We start from the raw sequence: 24,224 nt of genomic DNA, 5'->3' as shown, positions 1-24,224 counted from the left end.
TCTGACCAGTTCAGACCAGATCTTTCTCCAGAAGTTACAGAATTTCAAAGTGAAGTACTTAATTATGCCACAACACACCTTCTATTGTTATTTTACTTACACTAAGTAAAAGAAACTACAAAACACTTCATTTTTGTGATGATGTGCTTTTGTTTAGATACCTCACCCAACCAGCTCTTTAAGAAGTTTCTACTTATTAAGTATTATTAAATATTCTTGTCACTCCATGAGAAAGATCTTTATTTAGTTGGAAATAAAGACAGACTCAAACTTTGTTTTATTTTTTAATAAAGTTTAAATAGTTAAAGTAAGAGGAAAGAATATGTTTTAAAGCCAATATGTTTTTTGTTCCATGCTAGGCCTTAAAGTCGGATTTACTGGCAAATATGGGCCACGAGAAGAGCTGTATACTTAAAATGCTGGTGTAGAACATATTAAAATAGTCAGTGACTCCCTCCAGTTTACCTTAAAACAAAGGAAACACAGTCTCTACAGTTTTTTAAATGTATTGCCTCTTATCCTGATTAATGGAAAAATTATGCCTACAAAAGACACTTCTGTTAAATATGAAGACTCTACAAAATAGTTGCTTTATCGATTGGCAGGACTTTGAAATTGCCCAAAATATTTAGATATGTCTGCCTAAGGAAGTTTATAAATGCCAATCCAACAATGTAACAAAAATTCCAAACAGAACTGGAAATTAGAATAACTCAACCAAATCATCCCTCTGTAAGAATATTATATTTCAATTCTGCATAAACAGAGATCAGCATGGTTTGTTTTATTTTAAAAATTCTTCATGTCCTGCAGAATAGAGCATAGGTTTGTTTCATTAGTACCTCTTCCCTTCCATTCCCTTCATGCTATTTCCTCGCTAACATTTAAAACACTATCTAACCTGTCTACTGACTTTATCTGCCCTTAGGGCTCTTCTTAGCTTCAACTCTATCCTCACCCATGGAGATCCTTCCCCTCTTGCTTCATAAAGAGGTTGTTATTCATTTGATTGATTTTTCATTTTCTTCCTTTTTCAGATACAGGTACGTATCCTACCATAAAGGGAGCATGGAAACGAACGGGAACAGCACTGGGAGTTACCAGGACATTTACAAGCCAGGACTGTGAGTAGGAACTTCAACAGCCACTATTTTTGAAAGAAGAATGTCATGCTTTCTTTATATTTGATAATATTTGACATATTTGATAATATGTCTACTATAAACATTGTTTTGTGCCACAAACAGCCACAAACTGCAGACAAAGCAATAGAGCACAGTTTGATGAATTCACTGTAACAAAAAAATTGGTAGAGTTCTAGTAGCATCTGCAATGGTAACAAACATTTAGAAACCAAAATGATCCAATAACCTAAACATACATCTGCTAAACTAAGGAAAAATCTGTGCAATGAGATTAGAAGCTTCCACATTTCGGACTGATTGCTCAGGGACCACAGATGTGAGGAAGTATTAGCTTGGAAAAGCCTCAGCTTTCCAAAATTCAAAATCATTAAAAAGCAATCTGTTCATCATTCTATGATTTAACTGTTTCCTAGTCTATGGAAATAAACAGCAGGATACAATCCTGTTTGCAACATCCATTTAGTTTTCTTTTTTTTAAAAAAAAAAACTTTTTAAAGTAAATTAAGAAAATATTCTCGGAGGAAAAAAAAAATAGATGAACTCAAAGAAATGCCATGATGGATCCTGAGATAAATTACCCTACATCATTGCTAGTTTATGAAAACCGGTTTGAATAATAAACAGACTAGAGTATTCAGTGACAGCATACAAATCAAAAGTATTTGTAAATTATTAAGTTGCGCATGTTTTTAACTGACAAAACATGCTCATGGGCTTACTTTAAAATCTCTCACTGCTTGTTATCAAAGTTAAAAGATCATTTGCATACCAATATATATACTGTAAACATGAACTTCTCATTAAGGAAAGATGGATTTACAGTAATTTGATCTTTTACAAAAAGCTACTGGTAACTGAATCTCTCAGTGTCTAACTTTCTAGAAAATCGAACCAGTGTTTCCACCCTCAAAGCTGAAACACTACCACTTTACGAAACAGCCCTGTTTATTTGTTAATCAGAAATACAATCAAGTGACATATTTCCATTTGCTTTTCGGCTGACAGTTTTCAGCTTCATTATATTTTACAAGAAAACAGCAGACTTGCAGAAGTCCTGTAAATTCTTTCATATCGCAACTGATTTAATTATAGCAGTGAACAAAACGCAGCAGTGATGCAAAATAAGATCAGCCCAATTGCCCTTATCTGATGACAGGATCTCTCTTCCTGTTTGGCTTACAGCAGTGAGGACTTCTTGTTTTGTTTCGGCTTTTTGTTGGTTTCTTTTTTTCTGGTCAGGCTGCCTCTGTCAAGACTGACAGAAGCAAGAAGTTGACATGCCCTTATAATTCCAGCTTGAGAACGATCCTTATACGAATATAGTTGAGTTTCAATCAGTAGGTCGGGGAATGATACTAATGTGGAGAAAATTATCTGGATAGCTCATATGTTCGCTTAGCCATTGAATGGGTGTTTCCAGCATTGGCTCAATTCCATGAATCATCACTTGAGTGTTCTGCTCTCCATCTAATTCAAAAAAAAAAAGAGAAACTACTAGTATACCACTCAAAGTTCAGAGAAAGATTAAAACATTTACTCAAACTTCATTTATGGTAAATTTAATTGTTGTTAACAGAATTTAACAGAACAAAAAGCAGGAACTATCAATGTGGAGAAAGCTGAGATTTCTATCATCTAAACCAGAAACTTTGAGTTAAAATTAATTCCAAGAAAAAACTGGGTTAAAATGAAACTTAATGAAAATGCCATTCTTCCTTACTAGTTGTAAGGTTGATTTTTTTCTTTCCCTACAGTGATCACAGCTTGGTGCCAATCCAGTTAAGGCATATCCACCTCACCTGGCTGTAAGGCATAAGAATATAATACCTGTAATATTCCTGAAGTAATTTTGTTTTGCTAAGAATAATTTATGTAGATCACTAGCAAAATTTCAAAGTTACTCCAAGGGCCGAACTGGCACCAGCTCTTTCTCACTTAGTTTCATCTCTTGGAAAGGCTAAATTAGCAAATGATTCCCAGTATGACAAGAATATTTTCTAAGAATATTTCAATTCTTTTTATTTATACTTGTCCCAGAGGATGCAAGTACTTTGATCCTTTGATTCAAATTATGGGAACCAGCTAAAGCAACTGACATAACTGTCATGACATGAACTAAAACAAAAAACGAAAATTTATTTCAGAGTCTTGAGATGAGAAGAGCATATGAAATATGCTCCAAATAATGGTTGAGGGGGAGAAAGTAGGCAGTGACCTTTTACTGATTTTATACTATACTATGGCATTCTCACATGGACCTACCACAGTGAAATCTACATTCAGTGGTCAAAAAATATCACTGCCTTTTGTAATTGGCATTTTATGCCCCCCTTCACTGTCTGTATTACAGAACAAATCACCATCCCCCCCCAGAGCTGCATGGAAGAGAGGAGAATCTAGAAGTGAAGGTACCATTACTGCTCTTTCATTCAACCACCCTAGTTGCAGTATAATTTCTATTTTATAACTAGACAAAATCCTATTTGTTTGGTAATCCAAATGATCTGACAGCTGTCTGAAGAAGTTTTTAGTGAAATCAGGTACCTATGCCAGTGCACTAAAGAATCATCCTTAAATATGCAGTTGAAGAATCATCCTTAAATATGCAGAAGAATCATCCTTAAATATGCAGAAGAATCATCCTTAAATATGCAGTTGACTTCATGCTAGTAATAATTCTTCCTGTGAGAGCAGACAGTTATGTTTGCTTAAACTGAAGCATTATACTTCTGTTACTTGTTACTTACATACAGTATGTTCTGTACAAATTCTTGATTCCCTGAATGGCATAATATATGCATTATCGCACTAAATTAAGCATAAACAATTGCTGGTTTCTGGTTTTATTGCAGACAAATCTGAAGAATGAAGCACGTAATTTAAAAACAAACTTCTGGTATTTCCAGCCAAAACAGGTATTTATTGGGTTGAAACACTACCAGTCAGATTGTCAAGAGTATAACTCCAAAAGAAAAGATCTTGGAAACCCAGTTTTCCCATTCAGAAGTTAGGGAACACCTAAATATTCCTAATATCTAAGTAACCGCCAAATATATGTACTTAACACTTCCAAATGAAAACTTACCTATGGTATTCCTTAAATTGGTCAGTTAGTGACCTTCTTTTACATTTTATAGTATTATTTAATTTTCAGAAAAAACTAATTTGCATAAAAAAAGATGACAAACCGCTGATTTGGCATTAGCACTGTGCTAGCACCCTATGAATATCTGACTCTTCTTAGCAAGAACTTGTAAAAAATAGATTAAATGCTTTAGAGCCTCAGTATCACCTTCTCGTCATTGGAGGAATGGCTTATATGTGATAAATATTTTCTTTGGCTCTTCTTTTACTGCATGACACAGTGTTCTTTTATGTGTGTGCATGTACTCGATGCCTCTTGCTTAGAAACGAAATACAGTTAATCTGGGTGTCCCATTCCCTGTTCCTTACCCAGCTTTATCCCTTTCTCATACAAGTCTTTTATTCTGTTCCTCAGCAAACTGAGAAAGTCTCAGAGGTCAATGAAGAATTTACAGTTTAATTAAAGTCTAAATCTCTGCATTAGCATTGTTTGTGCTGTAGTATTATCTCTGACAAAGCATCACTTCTTAATTCCTTTTCCCCTTGAGGCTTGACTAAAAAGATCTTATCTACCAATTCTGTATTTACTATAGCCTTCTTTCAAAAAATCCATTGTTTTTACTTTAACATTCTTCCCTCCTTTTGTTACTAGGGGCCATAAACTCTCACTTAAGTCACATTTACCCAAACTTTCCTCAACTTTCATGCTTTCAGTCACACACCCGATTTTAAATCACATACAGAGTCTCTCTCCTACAGATATCTTCTAGACTTTTTGTAGCAAAAAGTTGTCAACAGCAAATATACTAATAACATTAGTGACAAATATGCTTGTTTTCCCAACAGCTGTCTAATTCTTATCCATTTCCACTGTCATCTGGGTTCTGGATGATTTGCTAGCTATCATGAAAGCTTCATCCACCTGTTTTACAGATATAATAGAATTACAAAATACACACCAACTGCTGTCCTCTTCTTCCCCACCCCATATTCTATTCTTTTTGATAACAAAAAGTCTTTTTAAACTGACAAAATGCATCTACAAAGTGTACAAGTTGCTAAACACAACATGTATTTAAATGAGTGGTGCAAGATTTAAATGACCTGATTACAAAGATTAATGCCACTCTGTGTCATTGGACCAGGCCCATGAAAATTAGGGCAAATAGTTCTGCTCATCATAGTACACAGGGTCTAGACCTGATGATATCATTGCTGTCAATACCCATTTTACAATATTCAGTAATGTAGTTTAAAACCCCCATGATTTCCTCAAAACTAATACATTCAAGTTTTCCAGTAACATCATTGACTTTTTATTTCCTCTTAGAATCATGTCAGAATTGAGTTACGTGTTACGCATCACATGACCTAAGATGGTTTATTTTACTTTGTTGCAAATTAATATCAGAAATAAGATGAAGTGGAAATACAAGAAAAATAAAAGCATAGCAATATATGTTTTGTAGCAGTATATGTTTTTATTGCGTATGTACATAATGACTATTTATTTAAAATCAGAATCACTCCATTACTGAAGTGATGGACAAACAACAAACACTGTTTTGGCATTTGCAAAAAAAAAAAAAAAAAAAAAAAGGCTGAAAATGAATTAAGTCATAATATCAGAGTTGTTGTCTCAGGATTAAATGATTTTTCTTTTCGTTCCTTGTGGAACTCCATCAATAAAAGAAGTTAGTATAGCCCCCAAAAGTCACTAGTGGCAAGTGAGAAGCACAGATGGCAAAGCTTTTTGGTAAAATCTAAAAATATTCCATCTCCAGAATGCAGGTAATCATGTTTACATATTATGTACTAAGACATTTTTGAGACATTTCAGACCATTTAATTTAGACACTAAGTCAAGGCTGCAACACTTTAAGTAGGTACCTGACCCAGGCTAATGAATCATACCATGTAAAGTCAGAAGAGTTTTCCAGCTCTGTACAGAAAATGGAGAGAAACAGGCACCTCTAAAGCAAAGGGCTTAAGAAGAGATCTGCTTCTCAGTCATCTAAAAGGTGTCTCAGTGTTCCTGATCAGGAAACCACCTTGATCCAGCCAAAGAAAGTATTGGCAAAGGCGAAGAAAGGTGTCTCTTTTGCAGATAGGCATCTGCTGGAAGGAAGCATAAGAGAGTGGCCTGTTTCATCTCAACAGAGTCCTTGAGGCAGTGGCTCAAAGCCCTCCTCAACCTGAGGCAGTTTGAGTCCACTCTCCCTTCTTTAAGGGGAATGCCCTAACTACTACAATATTTGCTGTTGTGAATCCTCAGCTTCCTTAAAAAACCCTCAATGTTCAGGGATCAGTGAGATACAGCAAAAGAACAAAAAAGAAAATCTGTAGTCTTCAGAGAAGGTGGGAAGAATGTGCAATGTCATGGTATCACACAGTAAGTTTTTCCATTTCCTTTAGCTATATAAGTTATGGCTTGCAAAGTACACCACTCAATATTAGGAAAACAAACTTATTCAGCATCAATTCAGATTATTGCATTTTAAATATATTTTTTACACCTTATTATTAATTACCTTATTATTTAAAAAGAAAGAATTGAAGACAGAGGGAAAAGAAAAGGTTAGTTTAGTTCTGAGACACAGTCAAGTGCCTAAGAGCAGCATAGTGAGAAGGCACTACTTCTGCCAAAGGTACTCATTTCAGCAGTTTTTCACACAGATTAGCACCTCAATGCTCACCAAAGCTGCAGCGACATTCTCCCTTTCACCTACACAAGATCAGCTCCTCCAGACAGACTACATCTGTGATGTACCACTTAAAATTCTTTAGTGGGATGAAATACCTCCCTTCCGATTTGTGGCCTCAAGCAATCACCTGTCAGGACAACCTAGCAGGCTTAAATCCCTTCACTGATAGACAATACAAGATATTCAGGATTTAGCAAAAGTGTCCCTGGAGTACTCAGTTGGAATCCTCTGTATGCAAGTGCTCTGCATAGCAAGTCCCAGAACCCACCGGTAGTCAAGGGCAGCACCACTTTACAGCCCTAAATAGGGAAACAGAACTCTGTGCTTCAGACTACAAGGAAACTTCTTGCATGATACAAGGCCATGGAACTATATTGGACAAGGATACTTAAATGTGTAAGGAGTAAATACAACCAAGTGTCATGCAGTAGCAGCATTTTAATAATGTAACATAACTAGATTCCAGCCTTCTCAGTTGTGAAGTGAGCCATAGATACTTGCTTGCTTATCTTCAGAATACATTGTATTTTCTGGATTAGATGATCCTAAAGGTATTACTGGCAATAGTTATATGATACTGTAGGAAAACTCCTCTTGGGTCAGCATTATAAGAAGCAGAGTTCTCCTTTTGTGCCTGTGGTGTGGCTGCTTTCCTTCCCACTTCTCCTGCTCCTCAGATTACCAGGCAGAACAGGCCCTTAGGCATAAGTATCTTGAAACGCCAGAGCACTCCTTGACAGCATATGCTCAGCACCTGGTGCCTGGGACATCTCTGAATCTGAAGACACACACCAACATCTTCACTGGGAAGATGTTAATCTAGCTCTTTAGGATCTCCTAGGAAATTACTTACAGACACATAGTTTTCAGTAATGTGCTTCATGTGAGTAACATAATGTGCAACCACTAAGTTTGTTACTGACAGATATGGCTGACCCAATTTTAAAAGCCTAAAGGCAAAGCTGGGCAGAGATAAGTCTCCGGCAAAAGTGAAAATCTTCTTCTTGGAAGCAAGGCTTCTGGTCTAGCACAGAGGATCACATATGTGACACACACATACATATGTGCAATTCTTTACAAAAGACTACTCTATATCAGCAAGTAAATTCAAAGACTGTGTTCTAACCTGTAACCACAAGTGGTAAGAAAGCACTGAACAGTGGCTCGAGTCATCTTTCCCCTCTGTGGGCACCTCAGGTTGGATATTCTAGGACATACAGGGAGGAGACAGTCCCAAACAAGCCTCATAGTCTAAAGAAGTACTCCTCCAGTGACTTCTGCACTGGTAGTAAAAGAGAAACAAACAAGCACTTGATAAACATACTTCATTTTTTGCAATTTTAAGTACATAGCATCTCTAAAAACCCTCAAACCTCAGTATTGTCATCAATGGTTCCATTTGATACAGGGATCTTTCACCTGCTAGCCCTAAAACTGATGAATACCATCCACCTCTTTAATAATAACCTGTCCAAAACTGAAAGTAGCTTTAATGTCCAATATTAAAATTGACAATGAGTGGGTACTATTTACAACAAAACAAGCTTCACAATTATTTTGATTGTGTGTGTGCTACAAAAAAAATCTCATGTGCTTATAAAATACAAAAAACCCCCTAGGCTAAGGGGTATTTGTGAACATTTCCACATCACTTTTGTAATATTTACTATAGCCAGATACCACATATTTTTTAATTTACGGCAAAATATTTCTTGCCTTAGTAAGCAAGCTTGGCTACAGAATTAATTAAACCATCTATAAATCAAGTACTAAAGCTTTGCTTTTCTTCAGTATCTTTAAAAAATATTACAAGTTAAAACCTATTATTTCAGTCTTTTTCATTCATAAACTCTAATCTAACTGGAATATCTCCAATCTGTTTCTGGCATGTGTAGGTGTAAAAGTGACAAAAGTACAGAAATATGGCGAGATGTTCTGACTCCACAGTAACGACAACCTCAATATAAAGGTCTCAAATAGCAAAACAAACTTGTAATCTGAACAAATCTTACCCACTTAGCTGAGTACTAAGAGGAGCTCAATATCTACGTATGAGAACTGCATAAAAAATTATTTTGGTTAAGTTTCATAGCAAAATGATCACCTGCTCTTTGAATGAACTCAGCACAAGTACTTCAGACAGAAAACACACTCTCTTTACTGATACATTTCACATTTAAGAAGTGATAGCTTCAAGGTCTAAGTTTACTACACATTCTACTGAGCAGCGGTTTTTTTAGTTAAAATTCTTTAAATTGGAATAAAATCTTAGTAGGAGTTTTCAGAAGCTTCACAGTAGCCCCCAGGCTTTCCTTACTTTTTTGTGAATTCCATCCTATGAAAAAACGACCCTGCTTGTCACGGTAGTACGCTTTATTGCTAGAAGTGACTCATTTTCCTTAGCAATCTTAACATACTTTTAACCTCACTTTGACCACACATAAACTATCAAAATCCTTATTTCCTTCCTCTCCTCTAATTTTGAGTAACTATCAGTTTAAAGAAACACAGAGATGATACCTTGGATCAAATCAGCAGATACACTGTTCAGTATCCTCTGACCAAGAGCAAGAACACACAAAAAATTCTGCAAAGCCAACTCTAAAATAGCCTAGCCACAACAAAAGGTTCCTCTGACCTCAAAAATTTTAGAATATGTGACATGAAAGCACAGGACTGACTTTTCCTTCCTGCCTATATAATCTCAACAGCCCTGGTAAAAGCCACTGAAGCTGATTTCAGGTGAAGAACTCAAACACAGAAATACATGGTCAACGCATTGTTCAGAACAAGTCAGAACAAGTCTCTTTCTTAAAATGATTCTGTATTTGGAATAAACACTGCTCCAAACACAAGACAAAGTTGAGAGAGTAAGAATTTCAGTTTCTGGATATAATCTAACTGCCCAACATGAATACAAATAAACAATCACATAGATCTGGTTAACTATCAGCAACAAGACAATATCACTTATTTTAATCATTGGTAGTAATGTGAGTTCAATTGCTCAAGCTGAAGGTCACTGTTTTCCTAAATGGATGTTTTCAGCTCAGGATATTCTTGATATTTGCTCAGATATCCCAGAAAGCTGTCAACTATGGCAAGTTCCTGTCCTCAAAGACAACTAATGACAAATAAAACCTACAACTTTATATTTTGTTTAAAAATTTCTTTTAAAAGGAATGTTAATTTTTAATACGTTTACTGAATATCTCACAGAGCAAAAGTACTTAACCTATCTTTTCTAAATAATTTTTTTTTTTTTTAATTCTTCTCCAAAATAAACAGACATATCAGTCTCTCCATCCTGGAGTGTTTTGTCACTCATATTACATATCTCAATATAACCCTTACAGTGTCTTGATGTCATTTTACCAGAGCCCCTCATAAGAACTACTGCTTCTTGGCCAAAACTCTGCGATAGAACTAGACCTGTAGCAACCTCAGTGAACTCTGTTCTTGCAGATTACTGGACTACAAAAGCCCAACTCCAGGCAAGATACGAATATGGACTGCCATTAAGTCCATATTCACTGATTTAGTTTTAATTACTGCTCTATTTCTTTGCGTGGTTTTGACACAGGCCAGTTGGCTGATCTCTACATGATCTTCTTGTGGCATAAACATCTCAACCTGTAATTTAAAGGAGAGGAAAAAAGCTTCTTTGTCACAGTTCTTAGTATGATTATATCCCGTGGATTATATTCCAGCAAATGCCTAGCCTTCTCTATCCCCAAAATGGAAGTAGATGAATATGCAATATTATCATTGACATCAAATATAATTAAATACTGAGATGGAATCAAATATTTGATTCATAATTTTCTTCTCCATCCAATTTTTCCTCTCTTGTCATTTCCTGTCATCTTCTACCTCAAGTCTATCCTCAGGTTAGATAGCCACATTTCTGAAACATAACAAAAAAAAGTGGATTAAAATAGTCACCACAAGCAAGTTTATTACCAAGTTTATTACACTTTGGAGCAGCTCACGAGAACTTGGCTTACACTTCTAATCTCATAGGAGCCAGAAAGCATGTAAATGAACTAGAAAACTTCTTTCTATTGAAAAAGTGAATTGAAAAAGTTTTTAGAGAAAGAGAATTTGGCCTCAAACACTGCTAAGCAGACTAAGCTCGAGCAGACTATTTTTAACAGTTCCCCAAAACAGTTACTGACAGTAATGCTGTCTAAGACAACCAACGGAATTTTTCCTTCTGTAAAAGAGTTCATGCAGCTCAATAGAAAAGCAGATAGAGGATGGAAATGAAAGCTTTACTTAACTAAACGCTGCTGTTGTTGCTTTTTTATTATTATTTTTATTCGCGTATATTTCATAGAAGTTTTGTAATGGGCTTGATGACAGAACACTAAAATACTTTTCCTAAACATCTGACATTTTAGTATTTAAAAGGTTTTAGAAGACCTTACAAGACTGAGCCCAAGATGCTTCCCATCAAACATCTAGCTTCAAGCAGAATAAAAAAACCCCAAAGATTAAACTCCCAGGAAATATTCATATAACCCTTCTTCCTTAGCATCAGTGCCTTAGCCTCAGCCTTGAACTGGCAATAAACCTATGCTAATTTAGAAAAGACTGGGGTTAGCAACTGAGGTTTATAAAACAATTTTCTCCAATGCGTTAAGTTTGGCCATGCACATGCGGACGAAGTGACAAAGTTCAATGCAAATTGTCCTGCTGCCCCATGTAACAAGCAAGCACACAATACATTTATACCTACGAGGAACAGGCAGGGTGTGCATTAAAAGATAAACAGTTGAATGTGTGACAAACTGAGGCCAACTCATCCATGATATGTTTTCCATTGCTGAGGGAGAGATAAATCACTTTTAGGAGTTTTGTAGCTTTTCTGAACAGCAGGCATCTTGACTTAAAATAAGTTAACCCTTTCATGCACTATGCCCTTAATTAGATTTGAGGTTGCCCTTCCCTCTAAACTGTGTAGAGCTGACCTTCAGAAATTAGGGCTATCTCTGTATACAGCTAGGAAGCTAAATGTGATCAATGGTGTTCTAGAAAAAAAACCCCCATTTGATAAATATTTTTGTCTATGAAGTTTGGCCTAAAGTAAATCAATTTACTGTAAAAGACCTTGCTGCTAATAGCTTATGAGAACTTTTATAATGTCATTGTTTTCAAAATACTATTATGCCAATCAATTAAATAAATTCTCTATGCAATCATACTATACATTCCCTAAGCATATGCACATTCATACACTTTTGAGGGTTTTAATGGCATTCTTGAACTTTCAACCTCTAGTTTATTTCATTTTCAAGTTACTATAATTCACATCATGCCTGCAAATATTCTGTGATTCTAATAGCTGTCCATCTCTTATAAAGAACTTTTCAGCTAACCAAATGATGACCTACTCCTAGCAAGGCAAAGAAGGATTACTGTTTCTGAAAAATCACTGTCAATACAGAAGAGAGCAGCATATTCGCTTTTTTCAAGCCATAATGCTAATTGTTAGTTTATCTGCTCAGTTTAATAAATCAAATTCAAAAGTTGACATTTGGACATAATTACAGTTTAAAAACATTTGTCTGAAGAGTGATAAGCAACATATACAGATTGAAAGCTTAATTGCTCTTATTTCATGTTTTGTGCCTTCTCCCATTTAACTCGAGTAAAATAAACTGGGTTTTTCCTTTTAAAAAATGCTGCTTCCAGGAATATTATTATGTTATTTAACAAAGTAAACAACTTCACAAGCAAACAATTGCTGTGAAAATGGAGATGAGCTATTTAATTATGTCCAAACTATGGACAGTTTTGTTCCATGTCTGACAAATTCTTCGACCTCTGCTAAGCTGATCAGTAAAAACTCAACTAATTGAATCCATCGATGTGAAAAACCACAGGCTCAAGTCTGTACTGCATACATCAAGCTGAAGGATTTCTGCTTCAGCCATGGCGGTAATAGTGAGTGGGGTCAGGTCAAAGAGGGTTAAAGCAAGTCAGGATATAGCCAAAGGAATACATCAAACACTGATTTTAAAAGGGCAATTAATCTTAGACAGAAATGCTTCCTGGGGAATGAGATCTCAATCTTAAGAGCACACTACATGATGTAGCAGTAAAAATGTACATATACAAGCTTAGAGAGCTTTCATCCTGTGATCACAAACAGAAGGGGAGTGCTGTTTATCAGAGAAATACAAACCCTTGCTAAAATACTTACATTAGCTTCTTCCGGGCCCTTACTCATTGAAAAATAAATTCTGTAATGAGCAGGCAGTAGAGTTTGCACACGTGAAATATCTTTTTTTCTATACATGTACTTTAAGTTCTTTTGAACAGCTATCAGACTAAAGTATCTAGAAATCTCTATCACAGTAAAATTAAAAAATTTAGTATTGAAAAATTCAGGAAAGAGTGGCTAAAGGAATAAAGGAATACCTGCAGGGCTCTTTACACTGAACGCGAAGTTTAAAACAAACCAACAAACTAACCAACCCTCCCCAAAACAGCTGCCTGGTCAGAGTTAAAACTGGAAGTGAATTTTCATCAGAAGTTCATCTTAGTTTTTCCATTCCAAAATATCAAGAGAGTTAGTTGCAAAACTCATAATCATATAATCTCTATTTTTAATGAGAATTTGACTCATTACTTAAGTATTTTTATCTTGGAGTTCAGAACATATTTTTCCATTTTATAGTAAAAAACCCAGATCCATAAAAGAACACAGACATACAGCATTTGCAAACAAAGTTTGCTAAGTTAGTATCATTAATTAGTTAGCAATATTACTAGAAATCATTAGCTATGTGGACAAAACACTGTGTGTACATGGCTCTGAAATGAGTTACACCTAATTTGGCTGCATTAGTTCATTAAAGAGAACTTGCTTTGCAACCCCCTTTCATCTGAGGATACTGATGCCCAACATCACAAGTGGCAGAATGGCATCTGTTTGTGTATCTGGTCCATACATCTGGTTTCTTGGCTTAAATTGTCAGTAACAGCTTGCACAAAGACACTAGACCTAGGGAAGTTTCCCAAAGTGCAGACACCCACTGCATTTTGTTGTTGTAAATGTGGTGATGGTACCATCAGGAAAAAGGACAAGGAGCACAAGAGCCCTCAAATCTTCACTAACTGTAGCATCTCTGTGCCCATGTCAAGCCACTGCGTAAGACTTTGGCTTTGACATAAGTTTAACCTCGGTTTTCTTACAAATATTCTCCAAATGGCTACAGGTGCAAAATAAGATATAAAGTTATCCACTGTTTATCCACTGAATGTGAAGTTACCAAAATCTCTGATTAAAATGAGGTATTCAAACAGGGTACAACTACTATTAGCAAGTGTTGCTGAATCCTTAGAGAAGAGAGTAGGACATAGTACATAGTATTATTAGTGGATTACTCTGCTATACATTATTGGTAAGACTACTACTTTTCTCCTAATTGTTTTCTGTAGGTCCTTTAGTTTTGCAGGTTGTTATTTCCAGCCCTGTAAGAGGTTTATCTCCTGGAAAAATCAGGTTATACCTATATGCATCAAGGCAGAATAGAACCAGACTGCAAGAGAGGTGCAAGGAAGATGGGAATGATTTTACTCAGTCAACCACCAAAGACACACAAAACATACCTAGTTTAAAGGTATAGATGCAACTCATAAAATGGATCAGAACTCACTCTCTGAACCTCAGGGCAAGTGCCAGAAAATAACTCATGCCTATTCAGCCAAACTATCTCCCTCTCCATTCCTGCATATTGAGAATAGTCCCCAGACTGTTAATCCATGAACACTGCTCAAGTTTTCTGGGAGACTATTAATTGCCCGTGACCAAAATTATGCCAGAGAACTGCTGATAGTCATATAGCACAAATCACATATGTTCTAGCCCTCTTCTGTTTACTAGTGTAAATAAAAACACTAAGACCAAAACATCCAAATCTGGTTGTGTGCTGCAGTGTCCTGGTTGAGAACTTCACATTGTGGGTCTTCAGAAGGTTATTAATGTCTCCTGAAAGTTTTGGTAGACCCAAATCTCCAGTTATTCTTCCACCAATTACAACACTAAAGGCATTGTCACATTTTCTACGAAACTAACCATAAAAAATATCCTGTAAGTCTATTTTGTGTACTTTAGTTGTTGCTGACATGCTTGTTGCTGTCAACAAGGATATATGAAACTAGAAGAAAGGTTTGTTTTGCATTTCTTTTCTGTGAAGTTTTTGATGGGTCAGTTACACTGAATGACCTCTGTGGCCCCTTTGTAGTAAGACAGACTGATTTAGATCATGATTCAAAAAAATCCAACTCTTAACTCTGCTACTGACCTCAGTGTGACCAGGTACAAGCCACATCACCCCTCTGTGGCTTCTCCTTCCTTTTTGTCTCTCTTCACTTATCCTTTGTCTAAGTGATAAATTCTGTGGGAACACATTGCAACATGTGTACAGTGCATAAAGAACCTGAGGTCTCCTGCTAAAACAAAAAATACTCATTTTAAAACTGAAAATTCAACACAAGCAAAATATTTTGTCAAGATGCTTTAATCCCAACAGTTCTAGAACTCACATACATGGTAGATTACTAGAAATTGAGCAGGGTTTCTGTCAGTAATTTTCCACAATCTTTTCTTAACTGCCTAGATTTTCAGATCTATAGCATTCCATCAGGAAATTGTTGGTAGGACGCTGATGTTCCCAGGAAGAGAAGACTACTCTAGGATGAAAAACCCACCTCTCTTCTCCAGAGAATTTTAGAAGAGCTGGTTTGCAATTTTCGAACAGAGTAAGTTAAATTTCAAAAAAGCTATTTTGCTCTGTGGAGGATATTACTTTCTCTATTTCATACTACTACAGCTAATGATAGACTTAAAAAAACTTTGTTGTGCCTGAATAAATTCATTGGCCTTTTGAAAAATTTAAAGAGAATAGTCTGGTGTCTGATACTAATAAAACTTATTGGGTGGCCGGCAGAACAAATGTAGCTGAAGCTGAACACATTTCCAAAGGCTTGTTCAAGAAAACAGGATTATTTCCCTATTTGCTGTACCTCTTCCTACAGTCTATCCTTTTGAATGTGCATGCTTGTGCACTCCCAGAAACCACTTCTAAGTTACAAAGAAAAAGCACATAACTCTTGTGATGTTAGGAAAGTTGTTGGATACAAGAGAAAAGACTAGACTAGAATAGACTATTGCAAACTATTGGAAGGGACCTATAATAATAATCTTGTCCAACTGCCTGAGCAATCCAGGGCTGACCAAAAGTTAAAGCATGTTATTAAGGGCATTGCACAAACGCCTCAAACACTGACAGGCTTGGGAATTGACCAACCCTCTAGGAAACCTGTTCCAGTGTTTGATCATCTTCTCAGTAAAGAAATACTTCCTAAGGTCCAGTTTAAACCTCCTTGGGGCAACTTTGAGCCACTCCCAGATGTCCTATCAGTGGATACCAGGGGGAAGAGTTCAGTACCTCCTGTTGTACTTGCCTCCTCACAAAGCTGTAGAGAGCAATAAGGTCACTCCCCAGTCTCCTTTTCTCCAAATAAGACAGACCCACAGTCCTCAGCTGCTCCTCACAGCACACACCTTCCAGCCCTGTCACCAGCTTTGTTGCTCTCCTCTGGACGCACTTGAGTACCTTAACATCCTTAAATTGCAGGGTCCAGAACTACACAGAGCACTCCAGATGAGGCGCATCAATACTGAATACAGTGAGATAATCACCTCTTCTGACTGTCTGGCTGTGCTGTGTTTGATGTACCCCAGGATGTGGCTGCCAGGACACATTGCCAGGCCTGCTGCCAGCCAGCACCCCCAGGCACCTTTCTGCAGGGCTGCTCTCAAGCTGCTCCTCTCCCAGTTTATACCTGTGCTCTGCATTACTCTGTCCTAGGTGCAGAGTCTGACATTTGGACCTACTAAATTTCACCCCATTTGCCACTAGGAAAGGGGTAAAAGTCTCATAAGCTAACAAATAGATAATCCTTGCCACTGAGGCAATGTTGGAGAAATCCTTAAAACCAAGCTATGTTTGCTGTTTCCTGAGAAATTTTAAGCAGAAAGATCACAACCAGCCTCAGATCCCCATTATGTTTTCTCTTTTCTTTCGAGAGCAAGCGAGCCAGAACATTCTGCTCACACAGAAGCCCTCTCTGACTTTGCAAAGAATTTGTTTAGAAATCAAGATGGCTAACAAGAAGCCATATAAACAGCACAGCTGTTAATTGTCATTAACTCTCAGATTATTTCCACTTTTCCATGTGGTCATGACAAATGAATTCTATAGTAATTAATTCTGTAGTAATGACTATTAATTCTATAATCTCAAGCCAACCTCTGGACTTGCACCCCTTTTGATGAAAAAGGACTACTAAATCAAAAGGTATGCAATTTTAACACAGAAAAAGACCCCTTTCTACTCCAACGTAAAAAAAAAAAGGCAACTGAGGCAAGCAGGTGTTTGTGGGTATAAAAAAAAAAAAAAAAGAAATCAAAGTCAGCAGTCAGTCAGATGAAAGTCAGATGCAGAAGGATAACCCAAGCAGATGGCCTAGTTAGGAAAGGATAACAGGCACAAATAATGACTCATACCAGAAAGGAGACGTACATGATGACCTCCTCCAAGGCGGAAAGCACCACTGAGTCAAGGACACACGAAGGGTGGAATAGCTTAAGTAGTGGTCTGAAGTTCAGTTGTGGCCTGCAAGATGACTCTCACAGTAGAGGAGACAGTAGACTAGAATTCATATCACTGGTGAGCTTTTAAACATCTTTTAGTACACCTACACTCTACAAGACCTTTAACCCTTCACAATACTCTCATACCCATGTAGGATGAAAGTGTGGCTAATAAACTGTCTTGAACTGACCAAGACTTGGTCTATTTCTAAATTTAGGTGGCCTAGGAAAGTATTTCAATACTGTACCTCCACAGCACTGAAAAGCAGAGAGCACAAGCAGTCAAACTTACTAGCTAGACATGGGGAGCAAAGGCTTCCTAAGTTTGCTCACCATGGGAGCAGCAAGGATTGGGATGGTGCTGTGCTGCTCCAGTTCCCACAGTAAGCCCTACATCAAGTTAATTCTAACCTCACACAGAGCAAGCCCTATCATATTTCATGTCTATCCAAAGACATTCACACTGCATACATTTACCTCTTTCTGTTGCCCTATTTGTCATTTGCATCAAAATTAGGTGCCTACATGGCAAATCTAATCTAAATTCAATTTTCTGTTTGACTAATTTACTGGAAGTCAGTGCTTAGAAAACTGAGGAAGAACAAAACACAATTAATATGTAGTCTCTCTTACAATATACATTAAAAAAAGCTGAGAGCTAATTGAAAACAGTTGATCCTAATTTTACAAAATCATTCAGTACAGCAAGTCTTAAGAGAAAAATCCTGGAAGTCTTTTTGATCCTTGTTTTATTTCTGAAAGAACTAATGACACTGCTGTAGAAAGAGGTCAGTTCACACAGCTTTTCTGAATGAACAACAATGCTGTGAAAACTGGGATTGATTGATAGCCTACTGTTTGCGTCATTATGTCCAAATGTTTACCATTTGAGTCTTCAAGGAAGCATGAGACAAAAATCAAAACAAGTTTTGCGAAGACTTCAACAACACTAGCAAATTAAAATTGTATCCAGAATTGTTTAGACATGATAGCAGTGGAAGAAAACTGCTTCCTTCTGCACTATACAGTTTTTATCTTTGCATTATGCCCAATGTCTTTCTTACATTTCTGGTGTGGAAGAGGAAAGAGGTCTTTCCCTCCCCCAGAACAATTCTGTTTTCTATAATTTTAACCCTTTGTATCTCAAAAGCATCCTGTTGAACTCAACACTGTTTCCTCTTGTAGTTGTTACTCTGTAGTTAAACAAGATCATACTGTATTTCTCCCCTTCTCCTAGTAAAATGAGTCACTATTTCTAAATGAACGGTTTACAATATCAGGATGTTCTTTTACAGGAACTTCATAAATGTCTACTAAACATTTTGTTTTTTCAATTGTTGGGAATTATTCACTCTTTCTTTTCAAATTTGAGAAATCCTGAACTTCGGAACTGGTGTTACTTCTGGAAACAAAGGCCCCTTAATTGGCAACAGGAACACTATCATCAAATGCAGAAAACCATGAGGAAATGCAGCACGACTTCCCTAAAGCAACAGATAGATAACGATTTTATTATCTGCCATAAATGACAGTCTTGCCATAAGCAGGTGGCCTAATCTACCAAATTTCAGTAAGACAGTAGGGGAAAATAGGTGCTATCTCCTTCAGGCACAGATAATTTTATTATTTGGCAGTTTTGGGAAGAATACCCATAATTAACATGTTCTGCAATATCAGGTATGTAGCCTTATGCTATACTTACAGGCAACAACATAGTCTTAATATCTTTTCTTCCTTACCTGCATAGAAACTATAACTATGCAGTCTAAGAAACCACGGGCAAGATCAAGCTTCATCTTAGCCTATTCCTGCATAATCCACTAAATCTTCCCACAAATAGCAATAGCTCTGAAGTTATTTAAACGACTGCCTAATTTTCTGGAAATGGAACTACTGCAGACAATTCCACTTTACCACACAAGAACTGTCCAATTAAAGAACCAACTTTTGTCTGTGCAAGTGGCATCCACAAGCATAGGAAAAAAGATCAGACAATGAGTTGACAAGCTGTAGCATGAATAATCAGAATAATCTGACTCTAACCCTGGAGTCCCCATGAATGGGTGTTTCATATTAAAATAAAAAAAGACATCTGTCATGAGCTTAGATTCAAAACTACATGATGCACAGTCTATGAGAAGTAAAACTACAGGACTTTGGACTGTTGGCTGGAAAGGATCTTTGTACAATTTCAAGAGTGTAAAACGGTGAATGAAAAGGGGGACACTGGACAATTTTATTCTGGACTTCCCTGAGTAACCAGGACACTGGGCATCTTGGAGGACAAGTGAATACCAAGAGAAATTGAGAAATGGAAAATCCCTAGGTGTTGACATATTTTAGATTTTCATATCCAGTGGTACAAAACAATGTTGGAAAACTCAAGGAAACTGGAGTAGAAGTATAGATAATAGAACACCACAGGACAAAAAGGTGGAAAACAAGAAGAAAAAAACTAAAGCAGAAATGACAACGACTCATTACTTTCCTGAAGAAGTAGATCTATTCCTGTTAGGAAATCAGCTAAGGTCTGAAAAACTACAAAATTAGTTATATAAATTAGGGTGAGCTCAGTCAAACAAGGAGAATAGCCAATTTTAAAGGATGTAAAAGCAAATACTAAAAGAGTGACAAGGGACAGTAAGAGTTATCTATTCCTAGAATACATGTGGAACGAACATGAGCAGGAAAACAGACACTGACGTGAAAGAAAACAAGATGGGTCAACACAAGTTGAAAAGAGAACTAAAAAATAAGTGCCCCTCTTCCCTAATACTGTGATCAGGATCAGAAATAATGGAACATTGCCCAGAACCTAAATTACCACCTTGCCATGGATTTAAGTATGAACAACTAGGGAAAAGCAAGTATAAAAAACAAGCACACAGCACTCTCCCACACCTTCAACAGAATATCATCACATCTGAGAAGTAAACAGAGTTTACTATGTTCAAAATACAGAACTTGAAAAGTTTTACCTTAAAAGACTGAAAACTGAAATGAAATTGCACATCTTCCAGTAAGAGTTTCCTGCAACTCTAGGTCAGGAATAATAGCCCATGAATAGCAAGCTAAGTATATCTATACAACCACAGAACTGCCAAATTTCATTTCAATTGTACGCAGCCTTTAGACGAACTGAAGTAAACAATAATTATGGAAATACAGTAAATAAAAAATGTACTAATGTACAACATAGGTTTACCTATAGTAATATTTTGGGCTGAGGGGTCTTTAATTTATGAACTGCTGTGTAACTGATAAAATACAATTTATTAATGCAATAACTAAAACAAAAAAATAACATGCCTTAAAGATTGATTACAGCAGGCTACAATATAGAGGCAGTGATTACTAGATTAGTATGTGTTTGAAAATTATTTTAGTATTTACTGAACATGACAAGAAGGACTTCACTGCTTCCCAAACTTCATGTCAACACAGGAGGATAAGAACAAAGAAAAAAACTGAAGCAATGTATCAATATTAAATGCAAGGTGATATCCTTTCTGTGATGACCTGGTCTTACTATTTGTGTTGGCACATAATCGCAAGTGTCGCCTGTGAAGCAGCTAAATAGGTACCATTTGGTACCACAGGTACCAAAGAAACACTATTCAGCTAGTGAGAAAACATCTAATTTAACACATTTGCTGTCTAAATACTCATTTAGACAGAAAATTATAGAGTGTTATATTAGATCAGCTGTAACCTAGTCTTCCAGGGGGAAGTACTGTACAGTACTGCAGTAGTAGTACTGTAAGGTGAAAAAACCAGCATCTTCTCTGAAGGTTCTCTGAACATTGTATTATTCTTAAAGATGTTTCCAGTACCTAAAGTAGGCCTACAGGAGAGCTGAAGAGGGGCTTTATACAAGGGCATGTCAAGTGATAGGACAAAGGGGAGTCACTTTAAACTGAAAGAGGGCAGGTTTAGATCCAATATTAGGAGTAAATTCTTTACTCAGTAGGTGGTGAGACAGTGGCACAGGTTGCCCAGAGAAGCTGTGGATGCCCCATTCCTGGAAATGTTCAAAGCCAGGTTGGATGGGGCCTTGAACAACCTGGTCTAATGGAAGGTGTCGCTGCCCAACACAGGGAGGTTGAACTAGATGATCTCTAAGGTCCCTTCCAACCCAAGCCATTTCTCTGATCCTGTGTTTGCTACTAACAAAGGTAGACACGTTCTCCTTGCTGCTTTAGAAAAAACAGGGTATCCTTTACAGTTAATTAATCTAACTGCCAAAAGTTGTAAGAACTATACTGGCCTCTCAGTGCTTGTTCTATTCCAAGTACTGCTTTTCTTCACACTTTCTGAGCATTACTACTAATATATAAAATGCTTGATACACATTTTGACAACTGGGTTCCAAACTGCTATACTCTCTGCTCCAACTCCACTGCAGTGATTAAGGACAAGAGAAGATAAAGCTAACACTCCTTCCAGTCTACTCTATGTAGAAGCCGCTCTTTCCTTTGGTATAACAATGCCCATGACAAAAAGCCTTAAACTTCTATCCATCAATTTTGCTCTGATTAACAGCTTAAGAAGATGAAACTATTTAGCAACCCAGAATGGTGAACACTGTACAGCATGAGTTAACAAGAAAAAAAATATATATAACCGAATAAAGGATCAGTTTGGGGAGAGACAGGGAAGTAGGGGAAGCTCAAGTTTTTATTTTTTACAGCACTTCAACAAACAATAAAAGCCTTGAATAAATAGTTTCATAAGCCAATTTAAATAAAATACAGTATTCTAAACAGTTACCCACAGTCTGTAACAGTCCAAAATAACATTGACACAGTATTTTACAAAGACCATTTTCACGATCAATCTTTTAGTGTCACTATTCCACCTGTTCTCCTTCTGAAAATGTTCTTCACACCGTGTTTTCAACAGTTGGTAATCAATGCATATATTCAATCCACATATATATAAATACATTTTTTTCATTGAAATATTTTTCTCAGCACAGCTAAAAGGGAGACTTAATTATATCCATGTTTCCTAAAGCAAAGGCATATAGACACTGTGGGTGGTTCTTGAAACCCTTTCCTCCCTCTTCTTGTGGTGGTCCTTAAGAATCTAGCAGCAGGAACAGCTTACATATATGGCTACAAATGCTGAGTCTGAAAACCATATATCCTCTGTGTTCCCACAGCACAAAGCTCAGTTACGGATGTCACCATAGACAAGCGACCACCGCAATTACCATGAAGCTTCCAGTTGAATGAAAAGTCATCGGAAAAGAGAAAACCGTAGAGGAAAAAGGAAAAAAAATAATTCAACAGATGGAGAAAAACAGAAAGAAAGAAGCTCATACTGACTGCATTGCACTGACAAAAAGATGCAGCTGATGTCATCATTATTTAATTCATTAAAGAGGAAGGTTATAAACAGTTTGAAAAAACTAAATTACTTTGAAGAGTAGAAAGACAGAAAACAACTTGCTTTTCCAGTACCTATTATACTTTTAAGCATATCTTTGATAAGAGACTACTTTTCTTCCCCTTTGTTCAGAAAAATTGAGTAGATCTAAATTTTGATAACACTGAATGAAGTCTGAAAATCCAGATGTGAAAAAGTTTTCCATAATTTTCTAATATACCTTTCATAATGTATTCTGTTTTGTTACAGTATTTTAATGTCTTGGTCAGAATAAAGTGAAGATAAAGATAAAACATGGAAGTTTACAAGAACAAAAATCAGAAGATAGCAAAAAAGGTCCCAAGAGGGCTATTTTTAATGTCTGAACACAAACTATTTTTCTTTCTGAAGCCATTTTAACAAGTTTTCTGTAGAAAGAGACTGTATTATCATAGATCACACATTGAAGTCAAAGAGATATTATATTGAGAAGTATTAATTTTTTTAGAGGCTGGGACAGAACACTCATGTTCATCACTGGATTTTTCTGATGCTGCTCTATGAAATGGGTGATTTTGCAACACTCAGCTTCCCTAATATCATATATGAATGAATTCCCCGGGGCAAAAAGAACTGAATTCAATTCCCAAAGGTGCAGTATTCAGTTGCCAAAATTACAATACTTCCTGAAGCACATTTATTCTCCATTCATCCTTTCAAGAATCAGGACTGTGATTTTTTACTACACAGACCTGACATTAAAACATGTCCAGCCTGGACAGGAAGACAAAAGTCTCACAGAAGACAAAGGGAGATGAGAGGTAGAGAGTGATTATAAGCTGAATAATGATCAGTGTGCATGTGTAAAGAAATTAAGATTGTCCAGGAAGTCTATAGCTCTAACACCTTCTAAATTTCAAGTATTCAACTTCAAATGGAGACAACTACTTTAGAAAGAAAACATTTATGCATACTATCTTAGGTTTGAAAAAGTGCTTGCAAATTAAACCCTCCTACAGCCATATCTCCTCTGTATTTTGAACTGATGGAACATCTATTGACAGATGAAGGCTGTTAAACTCTGCGATTCAGCATCAGAGAGAAAATGAGTTTATTGAATGGAGACTTAAGTAGCACAGACATGCTGTCGTTCAGTAGTCCCAGTTTAGTTTACTTGCTGGAAAAGGGAGAAGAACGCCCTCATTATGGCTGCTAATGTTTCTACAGGCAAAACTCAAAAGTGGCACTATG

General features: G+C 36.6%; 1 protein-coding gene across 5 annotated transcripts in view; it reads right to left on the bottom strand.

The window, feature by feature from the left end:
* Positions 1-271: 271 nt before the first annotated feature.
* Positions 272-24,224, bottom strand: part of ATG5 (autophagy related 5) — a 72,131-nt gene continuing 48,178 nt past the window's right edge. Inside the window, exons 8-9 of one of the 5 annotated variants that reach the window (XM_032682882.1) lie at positions 10,808-10,841; positions 272-2,612 (exon numbers count right to left, since the gene is read on the bottom strand). In XM_032682882.1, coding sequence (XP_032538773.1) covers positions 2,573-2,612; positions 10,808-10,841 — 74 coding nt within the window. In that variant the 3' untranslated portion in view covers positions 272-2,572. Of the gene's footprint in view, positions 2,613-5,686; positions 6,348-10,807; positions 10,842-15,249; positions 15,398-24,224 lie in introns of those variants that run through there. The other 4 variants (XR_004356027.1, XR_004356028.1, XM_032682879.1 and 1 more) reach the window with 4 other exon arrangements.

Source organism: Chiroxiphia lanceolata, chromosome 3, assembly GCF_009829145.1.
Source record: "Chiroxiphia lanceolata isolate bChiLan1 chromosome 3, bChiLan1.pri, whole genome shotgun sequence".
Classification (NCBI taxonomy): Eukaryota; Metazoa; Chordata; class Aves; order Passeriformes; family Pipridae; genus Chiroxiphia; species Chiroxiphia lanceolata.
The sequence above is the reverse complement of the archived record's forward strand: the minus strand, read 5'-3'. Positions and strand labels throughout refer to the sequence as shown.